Source organism: Microtus ochrogaster, chromosome 21, assembly GCF_000317375.1.
Source record: "Microtus ochrogaster isolate Prairie Vole_2 chromosome 21, MicOch1.0, whole genome shotgun sequence".
Classification (NCBI taxonomy): domain Eukaryota; kingdom Metazoa; phylum Chordata; class Mammalia; order Rodentia; family Cricetidae; genus Microtus; species Microtus ochrogaster.
The window spans coordinates 9,343,731-9,361,601 of record NC_022022.1 but is presented as its reverse complement, the minus strand read 5'-3'; the positions used below and the strand labels follow the sequence as shown (position 1 = coordinate 9,361,601).

General features: G+C 49.2%; 1 protein-coding gene across 1 annotated transcript in view; it reads left to right on the top strand.

The window, feature by feature from the left end:
- Positions 1-9,164, top strand: part of Atp1a1 (ATPase Na+/K+ transporting subunit alpha 1) — a 29,019-nt gene extending 19,855 nt beyond the window's left edge. The window contains exons 13-23 of the mRNA XM_005357106.3: positions 19-194; positions 1,568-1,704; positions 2,633-2,783; positions 3,367-3,535; positions 3,673-3,827; positions 4,218-4,341; positions 5,502-5,647; positions 5,761-5,891; positions 6,352-6,453; positions 8,390-8,481; positions 8,810-9,164. Coding sequence (XP_005357163.1) covers positions 19-194; positions 1,568-1,704; positions 2,633-2,783; positions 3,367-3,535; positions 3,673-3,827; positions 4,218-4,341; positions 5,502-5,647; positions 5,761-5,891; positions 6,352-6,453; positions 8,390-8,481; positions 8,810-8,838 — 1,412 coding nt within the window. The 3' untranslated portion in view covers positions 8,839-9,164. The remainder of the gene's footprint in view (positions 1-18; positions 195-1,567; positions 1,705-2,632; positions 2,784-3,366; positions 3,536-3,672; positions 3,828-4,217; positions 4,342-5,501; positions 5,648-5,760; positions 5,892-6,351; positions 6,454-8,389; positions 8,482-8,809) is intronic.
- Positions 9,165-17,871: the final 8,707 nt, after the last annotated feature.

Sequence of the window (17,871 nt, the reverse complement as noted above, 5' to 3'; positions counted from 1 at the left end):
TCCTGCCGTCTTTTGCAGGTTTCTGCCACCTCCTTTTGCCTGATGAACAGTTCCCGGAAGGCTTCCAGTTTGACACTGATGAAGTCAATTTCCCTGTGGATAACCTCTGCTTTGTGGGTCTTATCTCCATGATCGACCCTCCTCGAGCTGCTGTCCCCGATGCTGTGGGCAAATGCCGCAGCGCTGGAATTAAGGTACGGCCTAGGTGTTTCATGGTTCCATCACAGAGCCCCTGTTCCCTACCTGTGACTGTTTCCCCAGATCTAGGCAGCTACTTTCTCTCTTGGGCTGCCTTTCAGTTTCTCATTTCCATAGCTTTGGGTGCAGCCCTGAAGAATCAGATACTATTAAAGTTCTGGATAAAGAACAGATGTGAAGTTGGGGGTAGGGGTGGAAAGCACCTTACTTTTGGTAAAAGGAAACAAATGATGTAAAAGAAAAGTTAAAAAAAAAAAAAGGTTTAAATTTGGAAATGCAGTGGATGGTGCATCCCTGGTGTTCTCCGTCTACTTTTCAGTGACTTGTTCTCTGTCTTTTCTGGGCTCAATGTTGTATTGTGTTTACTGTGTTGTTTCCACTGTTTCACACTTAAAAAAATACTTCATTGAGAAGCTTGATAGAAATGATTCTCCCTAGGACTGGAGAGATGGCTCAGAGGTTAAGAGCATTCCCTGCTCTACCAAAGGTCCTGAGTTCAATTCCCAGCAACCACATGGTGGCTCACAACCATCTGTAATGGGGTCTGTTGCCATCTTCTGGCCTGCAGGCATACACACAGACAGAATATTGTATACATAATAAATAAATAAATACTTTTTAAAAAAAGAAAGAAAGAAATGATTCTCCCAGTACTTTGTTTCTTTTAAAGGCTATTTTTCTAAATGTTAAAACAAGTAGGAACATGGGCAGGGGACATGACTTAGTGGTAAAGAGGTCTTACTGCTCTTACATGGGAGCTGAACTTGGTTCCCAGCACCCCATATCATGCAGCTTAGAGCCAGCTGTGCCTCAGGCTCTAGGGGATCTGATGCCTCTGGCTTCCCAGGACTCCTGCACTGTGCTCTCTCTTACCTCCTGACACAGACTCATGTAAATACAATTAAATTCTCTTAACTGTTTTCCTTCAGAATTGTGAGTATGGAGTACTAACCAGCAGTATACACACCTTTATCTATACACACCTTTGCCTATATACACTTACCTAGTCACACCTTTACCTAGTCACATCTTTGCCTTAGTAAATTGGATTTTTATGTTTCTGTAAAAAGATGTGATTTAGCTGGGTGATGGTGGCGCACGCCTTTAATCCCAGCACTCAGGAGGCAGAGGCAGGCGGATCTCTGTGAGTTTGAGACCAGCCTGGTCTACAGAGCTAGTTCCAGGACAGGCTCCAAAGCCACAGAGAAACCCTATCTTGAAAAAAAAAAAAAAAAAACAAAGATGTGATTTATGTAATATGATGTGATCCGGTGTCATAGAATCTTGGTTTGGGGCTGTGGTTTCTTTTTGTAAATACATGTTTATAATTTTGGTAAGTTGATGCATATTGTCTGATTTCCTGTTTCAGGTCATCATGGTCACAGGAGACCATCCAATCACAGCCAAAGCCATTGCCAAGGGTGTGGGTATCATCTCAGAAGGCAATGAAACTGTGGAAGACATTGCTGCCCGCCTCAACATTCCAGTGAACCAGGTGAACCCCAGGTACAGCAGGATCTTAAAAGATCAGATCTCTTCTTCGCTCTGGACTGTTTGGTTTCTTGGCTTGCACCAAAGGAGTCTCAGGAATGCACCTGTACTACCAGAATGTGACCTTGTTGTTCAGAGGGAGACAGCCACACTAACCCACTTGGAACTTGCTGTTCGGGGTGCTTGTTACAGTGATGTCATGAAGAACTTGGAAGTGGAGGCTCAGAAGTGTTTGGGGTGCCTAGAACTGGAGAAGTCAGATAATAAATAGTCTGAACTAGCTTCTGGTCCAAAGCTGTTAGCCACTGGACTATTAGTGAAAAATAAATGAGAAAGGACAATTGATCAGATAGCTTAGACAGGAAGGACGAGAAATAGCACCAAAGGGAAACACGGGTACTAGAAGGCCAGCGAGGTGGCTCAGGGTGAAGGTATTTGCCGTGCTAGCCTCATACTGAGTTTGATACCCGTAGCATGTATGCAGGTAGAAGGACAGAAACAACTGCAAGCTGTTGCTCTCTGACCTCCACATGTGTGGCTTGGCATGCATTCCTGTGTAGACACATCATGCACATGTATGTATGTGTACACACACAATTAAAAAGCAGATAGCTGAGACACATTAGTTTTGTCTTCATTCTGTTATCGGTCTATGGCTTTCTCACCCTAATTTGGGTTAGGAGAGGTTTTTCTCAGCTCTGCTGTTTCTAAAAGTGTGTCTGTGTTATTTCAGTCTGTCTGATAGAGTTGGGGACGGGGGAGTGGGAAGCAGCCCCGCCACAGGTGGCTGTGAGTCTTGAGTGGGCGAGCTATGTGACAGTCTGCAAATCCTGAATGAAACCAGCTCTTAAGGGACAGGGAAGTCCTTTGGGGCTTGGTTCTGTTTCTGAGGTGCTGTGTGGATGGATGGTGACCTTGGTTACTTTCCCGGTCTCAATTCTAGAGATGCCAAGGCCTGTGTGGTACACGGAAGTGACTTGAAGGACATGACCTCTGAGGAGCTGGATGACATTTTGCGGTACCACACAGAGATCGTGTTTGCCAGGACCTCTCCTCAGCAGAAGCTCATCATCGTGGAGGGCTGCCAGAGACAGGTCAGTGAGCTGCAAGAGTCGGGGCCCGGGTCCCCAGGTCCAGAGGCAGGTCAGTGAGCTGCAAGGGTCGGGTCCTGGGTCCCCAGGTCCAGTTACAGCAGAGCAAAGTGGAGAGAGAGAACAGGCTCTTTGTGTCTGTGTGGCAGAGAGTTCCAGGCATAGGAAGAGTGACTCAGCCGTGATGTGGTGATAGAAGCCTGGGGCCTGTCCATACTGTAGCCCGGAGCTAAGCCTCAGTGGAGTCTCCAGGAGCAGCAGGATGGGGTCCTAGTGTCTTCAGTGGAAGTGGAGGTTGCCAGGAAACCCTACCCTAATTTATAACCATTATTGTACCTGCAAGAATGGGACTTATCCAGGTCCACTTACCAGGGTCATTCCTCCAAGTAGTCCAGGTTAAATAGGGAGAATATGCTTGTCATTGTGGGTGGGACCTGTGTGAGTCCTGGGACAGGATAGTTCCCAAACTCCGTGCAGCCTCCGTGAGCTAGGAAGGGAGCTATAATCTGCTGACTGCCTCTCTCCCTTCCTTTCATCCCTGCAAAGAAATGGGGCTTTATTAACCCTCTCCTCCTTCTCTGGGCAGGGTGCCATCGTGGCCGTCACAGGCGATGGTGTCAATGACTCTCCGGCTCTGAAAAAAGCAGATATTGGGGTTGCCATGGGGATCGTGGGCTCAGATGTGTCCAAGCAAGCTGCTGACATGATTCTCCTGGATGACAACTTTGCCTCCATCGTGACCGGAGTGGAAGAAGGTCAGAGCACTTCTGGGGGCTCCCCAACAGGCAGGCAGGGGGCTCCCCAACAGGCAGGCTGGGGGCTCCCCAACAGGCAGGCGGGGCGCCTTCCTTGACTCTTGCGTTCAGTACAATAAAAACGTCTTCCTTTCTAGGTCGCCTGATCTTTGATAACTTGAAGAAATCCATCGCTTACACCCTCACCAGTAACATTCCAGAAATCACCCCCTTCCTGATATTTATTATTGCGAACATTCCACTGCCCCTGGGGACTGTGACCATCCTCTGCATTGACTTGGGCACTGACATGGTACGTGAGTGTCATGGCCACACATGTCCGCATGTGCTGCTGCTGGCTTCCATTGTTCCCGGGACCTGTAGGGCTGTGGCATCGTTGGCTCAGTGCCGGTTGTCATCAGGACAGTTGTCCACATTGACTTAGCAGAAAAGAAGTCTCACTTTTGTATCCATTTACTCAAGAGAACACTGGATTCCCTAATAATGTGATCCTTAAAAAGCAGCAAAAAACCATTCGGGGCGGTGGGGGGGGGGGGCAAGGGACTAACTAGATAATGGCTCAGTGGTCAAGAGCGCCTGCCAGGCCTCCCACTCAACATGCACTCACAAATCTTTTTTTCTTTTTCTTTAAGAGGGAGCAAGAATTTTAATACCTACTTCTGCCCCTTCTTACCTCCCCCAGGTTCCCGCCATCTCCCTGGCCTATGAACAGGCCGAGAGCGACATCATGAAGAGACAGCCCAGAAATCCCAAAACCGACAAACTTGTGAATGAGCGTCTGATCAGCATGGCCTATGGGCAGATTGGTGAGCCTTGCCCCTCTGTGGAACAGTCACTGGGGAGGGCCCGAGGGGATATTTTCTGTCTGGGATGAGCTGTGACAGGGTTCAGACTGGAGAGCCACAGATGCAGCCATAGAGTCAGGTCCCTGGGTTCAGTTCTGAGTGTGCAGTGAAGGGAGATGGGGACCAGGCTGGAGTCTCTCTGCCGTGGGAGAACTGGTGGTTTTGGGGAAAACTCTACTCTTTACGCACTGGGAGCAGCCTTCCTCGCAGAGCCCTGTGGTATCAGGTGCCTGGCTCTGCACTCCTCAACTCAGGCAAGCTTTCCATGGTGGTAGGGGAAGGGATCAAGTTCCTCTATCTCATTGGGATGGGGGATTTGACACCAAAAGTTTGCTCAGCGGGTCCTCTCCAAATGATGGGTCTCCTTACCCTCATCTCTCACTGGTTTCTGCTCCAGCAGCGTGGCCAGCCATCCGATCTGGGGGATAGAAAATACAAATGCCTTCACTTTTAATGCCTTTCTCCTTCAAGAGAGCATAGAGAAAGGCACCATGAGTGACTTGATCTTGTTAGCAGTTAGGCCTGTGAACACCTGGGAGGGGTAACATGGATTAGCATCTTACAGAAATTACGACCAACTTCCACGAGATAACTACTGGTCACAGAGCAGCGGAGAGTGTCTCACGTCTTTGAGGAAGGTGTAGTTTGGAGAGAAAGATGGCTCTGCTCTGGAGAACTTGGGGTGTCTTGTCTTGATTGGATGACAGGAGGAAAGGAGTGGTCATAAGATGTCTCGGGGGCTAGCAAAAGTGGCAGTGTGTGGAAGTCTTGAAGTAGGAGAGAAACCATGAATTTTTTTGATTAGAAAGCAAGAAAGCTGATTTCTTATAAGGTTTGTGCCCTGACGAAAGCAACAGATGGCGAGAGAAGGAAGACCTCTGTTTGCCAACTCTCAGAGAGTAGAGGGGCCTTGAGCCCAGTGTGTCCGACATGCTCCCTCCCAGCCCTCGGCCCACAAGAGACAGTGGCTGGCATGTCATCTTGTGCTGTGCCCTAATCAATCAGTGATCCAGAAAACCCACCCCCACTTCTGCCCTCAATGCCCTGGGGCTGCTGGGGTGATGGGCTGAAGAGGGGGGCCGTGGGTGAGGGCTAGCACTCAGGTGGTTTTTCTAACACAGGTATGATCCAGGCCCTGGGAGGCTTCTTCACTTACTTTGTGATTCTGGCCGAGAACGGTTTCCTCCCCTTTCACCTGCTGGGCATCCGAGAGACCTGGGATGACCGCTGGATCAACGATGTGGAAGACAGCTATGGGCAGCAGTGGGTAAGTAACTGTTTACTGGGATGGAAGCCAGTGCTCCTCCAACCCTGAGGACTGGCAGCGCTGCCACTGTGTCGGGGAAGAGCCAGGTCTAAGGCACCTGCTTCCCCTTTCAGACCTATGAGCAGAGGAAGATAGTGGAGTTCACCTGCCATACGGCCTTCTTCGTCAGTATTGTGGTGGTGCAGTGGGCTGACTTGGTCATCTGCAAGACCAGAAGGAACTCTGTCTTCCAGCAGGGGATGAAGTAAGTTGTAAAGGGCACAGAAAGGACCTGGTAATTTATTTATTAATGCATCTTCACAATAAGCCAAGCATCTGACACCCATGCCCGAGTTCCTGGACTCTCCACCAGGCAAATCCAGCCTGCATCAAACTCAAGATACCTGTGACTAGAGCCCAACCAAAAGTTCAAGTTTACTTAAAGAGTTTTTAGGGTTTTTTTTTTTTTTCTCAATCCTCCCCCCACCTCCAGTTCTCAAGCCTTTGCAGTTCTCAGTCTCTTTGTAGATGACAAGATGTTGCAATGTCAGAATGCTGGACACACCCAGAGTAGAACGCTCAGCCCTCCCCATCCAACCCATCAGATCTTGCTGAGAGCTGACATTTTAGGTGCTGATCTGCCCCCCCCACACACACACACAGCATTAGAAGAGAAATCTGCATTTATTTGCAACGTATAAACTTTGGTCTCCCTTGAATTTTAGGAACAAGATCTTAATATTTGGCCTCTTTGAAGAGACGGCCCTTGCTGCTTTCCTGTCCTACTGCCCTGGGATGGGTGCTGCCCTTAGGATGTATCCCCTCAAGTAAGTTGGGCCTCTTGCATTCCAAAAGGTGCAGACATAGTTTACGTGGCTTTTCCCCTCTTGCCGTGTATGAGCACCTGTTCTCGCTGGGCTTCTGACTGGTGTGTGTAAGAGTTCCTCTGCACTGGAAGGTAGGAAAGCCAGATCCACCAGTAAACCAGACAGCAGATAGAGACTTGCCAGGGCTGAGGATTTGGCCCAAGGTGAGACTGCACAAGCTCTGGTTTCTTGAAATTGCTCAACAGTTTGCTGTTGAGCCCTCAGGTCCTCTGCTGTCACAGTCCAGCTGTCCTTAGAGCTGTTCTGGACTTTGAAGGCTCAGGCTCGGGTCCTGTTTGCTTGCCCTAGTCACGTGTCACCTCTTCACCTTTCTGGAGGCTCCAAAGGAGTTTGGAGAGAATCCAGGGTTCCTTTGCCCTCCCAGTCAGTCATTAGTGGGTTGAACTGAGCAGTTTAGAAAGTCGATCCAAGTCATTCTGTGTTCAGAAGCAGACCGGCCTTCAACGTAAAGAATGACTTTGCTTTTCTTAGGCCTCAGTTCTTAACGAGCAGGGTTCACCAAGAAGTCTGACAGCGGGTGGAAACTTCCACATGTGTTTGCCGCTGTCCAGTGATGGTTGAGGTTGAGCAGCGACAACTTGATTAATCATGTTGAGCTGCAGAACATGGCGCTCTTCCAACACAAGAGCCTTTGAGAGCATCAGTCTCTTGCGTTCCACCCACTCCTGCCATTGCTCACACTCATCTGGACCATCTCTCACACTGGCCTCGTGCCAACACTTCCCTCCACTGATCTCATCTTTGAATCAATACCCTTTGGTCACATCAGATGTGTGCAGGCATAGTCTATGGTGCAAGGTGAGACTGGCGTCCAAGGTGTGTCTTACGGCCTGTCCAAGTCCATGGTAGCCGGTTCACTATTACCCTTTCTGCTTATGCCTTTGGTAAGGATGTTCCCACCCAACCCAGCACACCCAATAGTCCTTTGGGGCTGAAGTCCTTGTGCTCTTGCCCTCCTGATCCTGGCCTCTCATATCTCTGTTGGCTTGCTGTTTTTATATCAGGTTCCATAGTAGCCCGCAGAACATCAGATGTAAGAAATGCCCAGGTTGGATTACATTGGCCTTAGCCTTGCTGAATGGGGGGAGAGAAGAAGAGGTCACAGGTTTCTGAAGAGCTAGCTGGGAAGTGCCAGTGAGGAGGAGTAGAGCCTCAGGACTTTGCCACTTTCCAGGCACTTGGGACCTTTTGTGACCTGACTTGCTCCTGACAGCTTCTACTCGATTTGTTCGGTGCTCCTGCTCCTGAGTGAGGCAGTGAGGTTACTTTTTCACTCCTGCTTAAGGCATATAGGAAGGCGGAGACGGCAAAGCTGGCAGGGCAGGGCTTCCTCTTTTGTTTACCCAGGAGCCCGTAGTCAAGGAAGCCTGGTGCCTGCAGGAGGCTGCTGGGAGCCCGTCTCTCTGCTGGGGACCGTGTGGCAACCTTTCCAGGCCTCTTGAAGACCTTTCTTGTCTGTCAGGGCTCTACTTCTCTTAGTCCCCAGGTCTGGGAACTCAAAACGCAGCTGGTCCTCCCAGATTCCAGGGCCAGAGAGCAAGGTTAGGGTCTGAATAAACTGGCTTTGACCCACACAGCTTCTTCACCTACGAACGCCAGGGCAGGAGACAAATGCACTTGGGAGCTTAAGGACTTTGGGAAAGGAAGAAAGAAAATGTTTGGTCACTCCCAGATTGTCAGCAGAAAGTACAGTCGGCTCCACCCGGTTCTTGGGGAAGCTGTTGGGCTTCCTTCATGAAGTGCAGCCTGTGAATGACCCCATAGCTCAGGGTGGCGAGTCAGCTGATGGTTCCCTCATCATTTGGAGACGTGCGCTTTCTCTGTCTTCCTGTGAACTGGTTCGTGTGTCTAACTTGGTGTCTGATTCTATTTGCAGACCTACGTGGTGGTTCTGTGCCTTCCCCTACTCCCTCCTCATCTTCGTGTATGACGAAGTGCGGAAGCTCATCATCAGACGGCGCCCTGGCGGTAAGTGAGGCCTCCTCTGCGGCGGGTCACAGCCGTGCCTTCCACATGGAGAACCAATTTAAGGCCCATACAGATTACGGCTTTTAAGACTTGAAAAAGTATGAACCAAACATAATGTAAAGAAATCTTGGCATAAACCTAATAATAACACAGTATTCCTAAAGAGAGCTAATTTGCTACAACTGAGATCTCAGACGCTCACACACACATGTGTGTGCACGCACTTTGCACACTCACACACACACTCCCTAAGGATTTAAGGGGTTCCTGTCCTGGTTTTTCCCGAAAGCGGACTCACAGTACGTGTCTCTCTCTCCCTCTCTCTCAGGCTGGGTGGAGAAGGAGACCTACTACTAGCCCACTGCCCTGCACGCCATGGAGCACCGTGCCGCACACTGCACCCACCCCCACCCCCCCTTTGTGTACTTCAAGTCTTGGAGCTCGGAACTCTACCCTGGTAGGAAAGCACCAAAGCATGTGGGGAGCCAGACGTCCTGGAATGAAGCATGTAGCTGTAACGGGGGGCGGGGGGAGGGCTGCCTGAAAACACCCTGTACAGGAACGACAGTGGGGAAGGTTTATATGTGCCTTTTTGTTTTTGTAAAAAAGGAAAACCTGGAAAGACTGAAAGATTACGTTTTATATCTGGATTTTTACAAATAAAGATGGCTATTATAATGGAACTTGGCCTTGTGTCCTTGTCGCTCCTTGGGTACAGTGATTGTGCTGATGAGGATGAGCAGGGTGTGTGTTTCCATGTGTGGATCCCCAGGCCAGCAGCTCATTCTCCCGGGGCTTGTTAGGAAAGGCAGCCCAGCCCTGACGAGGCTGACAGCATGGTTAATAAGCTCCCCAGGTGACTGACACCCACATCTGAGAGCCTGGGGTCGAGAGGAAACTGTCCCTTCTTCGGATGCACTAGCTTCCCTGTCCAATTCTCCTAGGCACTGTCTGGTTACTGTAGCTACAGTGCCACCTGTTCTTGGTTCTTGGCTGCTTAGTAGGGACACTTCACTTGAGTGATTTCCTGTCCTCAGTTAGCTGAGGCCTATGCAGATCTCAGTCCCTCAGGCCTTCCTGCTTGCCCTGTACATCCAGCAGAGCTCCGAGAACCTCAGTCCCAGTTTATCTAAGAGGGAAAGCCCACACGGCTGTCCGGCCTGTGTGCTCTGGTGCTCAGTCTGTGGAGTCCTCCCTAAATTAACACCAGCAGCAGCAGTTCAGGAAGTGACTCCATGCCACGAGGCCTTGAGGGAAAGATGACCGGTTCCGGGTGTTTCAGGGTCATGTGGAACAGCATCCCTGCTTTCAAGGGCCTTGAGTCCTAAGCAGGGTTGTTAATGGCACTCTGGCTGTCATCGCCACTCCCCAGGAAATATGACAAGCTGGCTCACCTCTAGTTCCAAACGGTGGCCATCATCTGCCAGATGTGTGCTTTTCTGAGAGGCCTTAATCCGTCAGACATGTTTCTGGACTGCTCTGAATTGCAAATGCCTCATTTTCCCCACTGCTAGCTACCACCAGAGCTTCAAGACTGGTGGGGAAGGGGGCATCTTGGTCTGTCTCCTACCTTGGGCTCTTTGCTGAATGATGCAAGCAAGTCATCTTCAACAAGAGAAGTCTCAACCCAGCATGGAAACTGGGATGAAGCAAGCAGAAGACCCTGGGATTAGAGGGCTCTGGGCCAGGGCTGCTGGGAGTCTCTAGGGTGACTGCCAGGAACAAGTCCTCCCTCCCTGTATGCTTAGACTGCCACAGGTCTTTCTGTCCCAACCTTGACCCTTTGTGTGTCTGTTTTCTGTCACTCCTGGGCATTGGTCCGTGAGAGTACACTGTGATGATGAAGGTCACGGCTATTTCCAGATTTGAGTCAGCCCGGAACCTTGGGCCTTTTCTGGAAGGACAGCTTGCTGCCGGTCAGCCTCTGTGCTGTTTTAATTTGGGAAATACCTTCAAGGGAGACGGTCTCCTTAGCCTCCATCCTGGTCCACCAGGACCTCTCTGCCCTCTTCTGTTTCACAAGCACTTGTCATTGGATGAGCCATAGCCAAATAGAAAAAGCAAAAGAAGCTAAGTTGCCTGCGGTTCCGGGCAAGCAGATGTCCAAGTGTCTTAGCAGGTGGGGCTAACCAGCCTTGTGAAACTAAGTACCAGGCTATCAGCCCTCTGTTTTTACACTGCGGGAGCCAATCAGAACTCTCCCTGGGACATCACAGAAACAGCGAAGGGTGACCTCAGTGACCAGACAACTGTTCCCTACAGACTTGCATGTGAACCTGCCCTGACCACCCTTTGCAGTGTTCCCTAAGGTTTCAGGCCACATTTCCGCTTGCTTTAAATGAGATAGTTCACCTGAGTCTTAATTCTGAAAGGCAACCCTGTCGAATGTGCGCTGTCTGGACAGTGACGTCATCCATCACCTGTTGCCCAAGTAAAAGCCTGGAGCTATAGAGACCTCTCCCCCCATGCTGAGACAATCACCAGGGTGTGGGCTCCAACAAAGTGGCTGAGGACACAGGCTTTGTGTCTTCCGATAGCCCAGATCCTGGTATGGCTGTTGATTGAATGACTCCTTATTTATATGTGTGTGTGGAGTGTGCAAGTATATTTGTATATATGTGTATTTATACATAGATAATATGTGCATTGTATAATTATACTATATTATAACTATATAGTATTACATAGAAAACATGCACACAATGCCTAAGCAGCCCTGATTTTAAATTGGATGCTCAACGGAGTCAGTATCTCAAAGGGAAGAGCTTCCCTACCTGATCTGTGGCCAGGTTGCCAACCAGCCTGTGATGGAGGGTCCCACCTCTCAACACTGAAGTTTGAAGTCACAGTTTGAGAATGAACAGTACCTAGAACTAGATAGGTCAAAGTCATTAAGAAGACAGGATCTACGAAGAGGCGTAGAGGCAACAGTGGGCCCTGGACTGGCCTGGGTTCCAAAGCGCTGTGGTCAATTTGGCTATCTCCTGTAAGAAGCCCAGCGGGTTTGGGATGGCCCACTGGACAGCTGACTTGTGCTCATCCCCAATTCGAACCACGGTTCCCAATTTGTAGTCACCACTGAGCTCTGCGCTCAGCTCCGAGCCTCCCAGAGGAAGTGCCATGCAATGGCCAGTACTCTCCTCAAAGAGAAGGGTGAAGACCTTTGTCCAGAGTGTCATGTAGCTCAGAAGCGAAGACAAAGGCCAAGTGGGGGAGGTGGGTGTCGTACTTTTCTCCCAACCACCCTGTGACTACCCTGAGGTGCAAACCTGAGACACAGCATGCTGTGATGTCCACTGGGACAGGGCCTCCTGTTGGGGACACACACACACACACACACACACACACACACACACACACACACACACACACTCCTCTAGGAAGGGAAGAGTTTTACATGTTGTTTCCCTCTCCTGTACATCTGGGGCAGGGAGAGGATATCTGAGCAGGCACCAAGAAGTTGGCTTCTCAGCTTTCGATCGCAGCAAGTCACGGGCTCTTGAAGCCTCAACCTACAAGGAGCAACAGCCATTACACCTTCCTAGCAAGGCTTTTGTAAAGATGAAGCAAACTGCAGAAAGGGCTTGGCAAGTGCCTGGGTCTTCATAAGAGTTAGATAAAAGTTCCCTCAACCCCATTTCTCTAAAGATAAAGCTGGGGGGGAAGTGTGGTGCTCCTGTATGGTGGAACTCGATGCTTCCTATAGATACACTTCTCACAGGCCAGGCCATGTTCTAAGTAATAACATTGGCTAGGGAAACAAACAAAAACAACCCCAGGTTCAGAGATCTGAGGTGGCTGACCAGCGCTGACAAGTCTGTCTCCCCCACCCTTACCCTGGACAGTCGGGGAGAGAGAAGGGCAATGCTTTCATGAAAAACAAAGAGCAGGGGAGCTGGCATTACGGTCAGAGCATGGAAAGTTTCTTGGAAACTGAGCACAGGCTGTTGAACAGTCACTCAAATGAATTTGCCCCCAGGAGCTGAGTGCTCAGGCTGCTACTCGCACAGCTGGGAAGAAGGAAAACAGGCAGCTGCAATCCGGGAACAGCTCAGTCAGCCTCTCCCGTGGGACTCAGGGGCAGTGTGCCTTGCCCGGGCTTCCCAATGACCCTGGCAGGACCGGTACTTCCTACAGGCTACAGAGGATGGCTGTTCCCTAGCAGAGAGAGAGGGTAAAGTTTTGTTCTGTTGTTGCCATAACTAGTAATGGTAGTGTATCTTAAAAAATAAAATTAAATAAAATAAAAAAAGCAAAACATGGTCGTTCACAGACCAGCTTTTTTGAAAAGCGGAGGTCCCTTCCTCTCCCCTCTTGCCTGCCCTCTCTGCCCCCTCCTTCCCTTTCCTTTCTGCGTGTAGGGCTGTGACTCAGTACAGTTAATCTGTGGGTAGGAAAGCAGAAATGTCTAAAGAGGCTGCTCAATATGCGAAGAATCCTTTTATAGTATGAATAATAGCTCCATTTAAAACCGAAGGCAAGGTTGAAAACCTTTCCTGGAGTGGCAGGACAGACAGGAAGGGTATGACTCCACCGCTGCCCCGAAACAGCTCTCTCCCTTCACTACGGGAAGTGTCGCCTCTGCGACACTCACCAGAACAGTGGAAGCCTCAATGTCAGGTCTTTGCCCCCTGTGTATGTGTCCCCCACTGTAGCGTCCGTACTACTACATGTACTACGGTCCTGCAGCACCTGTACTACGGGTACTGTGGTACTACGCCTGTAGCATAGTCTGCATTACTGGATGGGTCACAAGTCAGGCAAGGACTTGAAGATTGAAATACACACACAGAGAGAGACACTGGTCATCCTTGAAACAAGAACGCCGAGAATGCCCCAAGAATGCTCCTTTATGTATTCCAGGGCAGCTTACATAGGCTCTCCTTGATTAATGGCCAAGCCCTAACTCTCAGCTGCTAGCCCACCAGAAACCACTCCCCTACCATCAGGAACTCCTGAGTGTCTCGCGCTCAGAGCAGCTATAAGCACAGGAAAACAAGTTGTTTACTCCGGCAGGCAGTAATTCACAGGAAATTCAGGGTCTGGGGGTCTACAGTCCCCAACACCCCACCCACTTCCATTCCACAGCACTGGCACTAACGGGGGAAGGAAACCAGCGTCCATTGAGCAGCTGCCCCTGCCTTCAGCATGGCCTGTGCTAATTTATCTTGTTGAATTCCACCAAACAGATCCAAGTAGACTCTCTGAAGTGAGGAGAAACTGAGGCCTAGAGCATCGAGTGGCTTGTATGGTTGAGGAAATATTGTGCAGGACTTGGTTTTGACATATGTTCCATCTGGGGGATGAATCAAGACACCCCATAAGCCCTTGGTGGTTTTACCCTAACATGTAAATCTGAACTCTGACACACTTACATCAACACAGATATTTGGAGGTTCAGCCATCTGGAGATGCGCATAGGTGTGCTTGTTCCCCAAACAGCAATGATGACAGCAACCAGATAGTGGCTTAGTAAGCCACATCCCTTTTCCTCTGTAGTAGCCAGCTGGATCACGTTTCCCAGGCAAATGGAGGTTCAGTAAGGGACTCTTCCAGGCAATGGGGTGTGAGCTAGCCTAACACAGGTACATCACTCCCAGGCTCTGCCACAAGCCCTTTGGGATGGTTTGAATGAAAAAAGACCCCATAGGCTCATAAGGGGTGGGACAATTAGGAGGTGTATCCTTGCTGGAGGAGGTGTGGCCTTGGTGGAGGAAGTGTGACACTGGGGGTGGGCTTTGAGGTTTCAAGGGCTCAAGCCAGGCCCAGTGTTACTCTCTTCCTGCTGCCTGCCAATTCAGATGTACAACTCCCAGCTCCCTCTCCAGTGCCATGTCTGAGTGCCGCCATGCCTCTCACCATGATGACAATGGGCTAAACCTCTGAACCTGTAAGCCAGCCCCAATTAAATGCCTTCCTTTATTAGAGTGGCCATGGTCTTGCTGCCTCTTCACTGCTAGTGCGGTGCTTCAAGTAGGAATGGCCTCCATAGACTCGGGTGTTTGAAGGCTTGTCCTATAGGGAGTGGCATTATTAGAAGGTGTGGCCTTGTTGGAGTCGGTGTGGCCTTGGTGGAGGAAGTGTGTCACTGTGGGGGTGGGCTTTGACGGTTCAGATGCCCAAGCCTGCATTCAGTGGCATACTCTTCTTTCCCTGCTGTCTGTGGGTCAGATGTAGAACTCTCAACTCCTTCTCCAGTGCCATGTCAGCCTGCATGCCACCGTGCTTCCTGCCATGATGATAATGAACTCCACCTCTGAACTCTAAGTCAACCCCAATTAAATGTTTTCTGTTATAAGAGTTGCCCTGGTCATGGTGTCTCTTCACAACAATAAAGCCCTAACTAAGACACCCGTTCACACAAAGCTATCCTCCCTCTCTATCTTTCTACCTGACTATGAGAGAATGCCTGACATGAGGGAGGGAAGGTTTATTTTGACTCCTGGTTTCAGAGGTTTCAACTTGCAGCTGACTCCGTTGTTATGAGCCAGGGGCAAAGGTGTGGTCACGTCACTTGGAGTGAAGCACTTGCTAGACCAAACCCACTTACCTCAGCTGACAGGATATGGACTGAGGAAGGGGCCCAAGGCAGCATACAGCCCTCAACAACACACCCTCTGTGACCTCTTTCTGGAAGTTTCCACCACCTCTCCGTAACACCATACTCTGAATCCATTCCTAGATTAGTTCATTGATGAAGGCGGAGTCCTCATGACCGAGAGTGGGGGTTCTCGATGACTGGATCCATATCTGGACCTCATCTTCAACACACGTGTCTTTTAGAGGGCCACTTGTATCCAAACCATCACCAAACCCACCAGTTAGGCGGTGGAGGCAACAGAAGTGCTCCTGAGCCTGGGTTTCTCTTCGGCTGCACACTGAAATCACACAGAGAAATTTACCACTGGGGATGGAAGCCGGGTATCAGAACCCATTCAAACTTGACAGGCAATGCCAGCCAGTGTGCAGTCAAGGTTAAGAGCCCTTGCCTTAAGGTAATGGCTCTCAAAACCATATCTAATCTACCATCATCAGCAACACCTGGGAACCTGCTGGAAAACATGCATTTTTAGCCATGCGTGATGGTGAACACGTGCAATTCCCAAACTCAGGCAGCTGGGGCAGAAGGATGGCAATGTCAAGGCTATTGTGGGCTATGTAGGGAGTTCAAGATGCAGCCTGTGCTACATCCTGAGATCTTGTTTTGGAAGGGAGGGACAGAGGAAGGGAGGGAGGGAAACTTGCTTTTATGCTCTCTGCATGATTCCAGTGCTGGTGGAAGTCTGAGAACCAGTGCTCCGGAAGAGAGGAAACCCCAAAACAGAAGGGGGGCTGAATCCTGAGCAGCTACTGGACAGGAGCAGTGGGAGAGGGTGTCAGTCACCTGAGTCCGCTATTGTGTGGGCGAAGAGCCAACTTTGATTTCACCAAGCCATTGGCTCAGTAGCTAAGCCTTTGTGTGGCTAAAGAGAGACTTGTAGAAGGTTTGGCACCGAGGACTGAGCAGTGGGGGGGGGGGGGGGGGGAGCTAGTTTGCACCAGCAGCAATTACTTCACCTTGGTAACATGAAATTGGCAAAGGTTGGAATAGTTACGCCATGGAAATTATCAAATACCACAGACTGGGCAAAATGGGCTTTCCACGAGAGCAGCTGTAAAATGCTGGCCGGCACACCGGTGGACTAAGCAGCTATGCAGCGGAGAGCGGAAACACCGGAAGTGCGGGGCACCGCCGCCCTGCTGCAACGAGCTCTCAAATAAATGCCATGCCATGAGATTCCCCAGCCCAGCACTCAGGCACCACTTGACGATATCCTGTGTGTGCCAAGTCCTGGTATTCCGAGCCTGTGGGAGCTAGGGCCCTCGAGGAAGCAGGGTGGGTGAAATTTCAGAAGCATCTTTCCGGTGAAGACGGGCTTAAGGGAAGCTGTAGAGATGCTTATGCAGAGGACCCAGGTTCAGTTCCCAGCATCCATATGAGAGTTCACAATGATCTGTAACTTCCGTTCCGGGAGATCTGATGTTCTCTTCTGACCTGCAAGGCCTAGTAGCATGCATAACATGTGTACACGCGCATGTGCACACACACACACACACACAAATAAATAATGTCTTATTAAATATTAGACTTTTTTGGCAAGGTAGCACATGCCTTTAATCCCAATACTTGGAAAACAGACAAAGGCAAATCTTTATGCATTTGCTTCCAGCCTGGCCAACATAATGCGTTTCAGGACAGCCATATTGCACCCCCTGCCCTACTCCCTGTCAAATTTATGATCTCTCCTTCTATAAATACCATTTTACATATATATGCATATGAACCGGGGTGTTTGTGTTCATAGACAACGTGCTGAATCCACTTATTGTTGCCTGTATTCACGTCTTTAGGGCTGACCTCTTACGATGGAGCTCATCACTAGAGAAGACTGCTTCTCTCTCTCTCAGCAGCCATTGGTAGCCCATAGCTCATTGTGGAGGGGTGGGATCTTATGAAATTTTCCCGTTCCTATTCCCATGTCAACTGGGCTTGGCATTTCGCCACCTTGCATATGTTTACATGTGACTACCTTGTAAGTGGAGAGGGTGAGAAATTACGGGAGAGGAAACAGCAGCCAGCCATAAATAAGCCAAATGCTTACCAAAATGTGTGGTGACGTACCACCCAGAATTCTAACACATAGCCATCTAAACCTCCTTAGGGTGTAATTAATTACCTGAGTTCTAGTTAAATATTTCTCCCAAAAGAGGGCAAAGATCCACTTGTCTTGTTTAAATCGGGGCTTTTGTTAATTATGCATCAAGTGGTTTGGAAGGCAGTGTCTTTTTATACCATGAAAGCAATTTCGTTTAAGATATTGTCTTAAGAAACTAAATGTGTATGAAACAGAAATGTCAATCATTTGTTTTATTTCATTATTGTGTATGTTAACCGTGCACACTATATTTCACATAATTGCCACTTCTTAAACCCAATTGTACCTAATGTGATATCTTTCAATTAAGAATTAGTTACATTAATCATAACATACTTGTTAAATAAAGCTTAATAAGCAATAAATGCTCACCATGCCTTTGTCATGATACATTTAAAGTTCTGTTTTCAATAGATATATCTTCTGAATTTAAAACAACACCACCAACAAAACCCTATAAAACTAACCAACCAAGCAAACAAGCAAACAAACAAGAAAGAATGGTTTAAAGAGGGTTTCTCAGTCTTGGCCTTGCTAACATTTTTGGGTGGGGAAAGTCTTTGTTGATGATTTTCCTGTTGTATCCTATGTCATGTGTAGCAGCGCCCTGGTCTCTACCTGCTGGATATTATTAGTCATGGTGACTTAAGTTATCTCTTAGTTTCAGAGGTTCTAGTCCCTGGGAAGCTGGTTC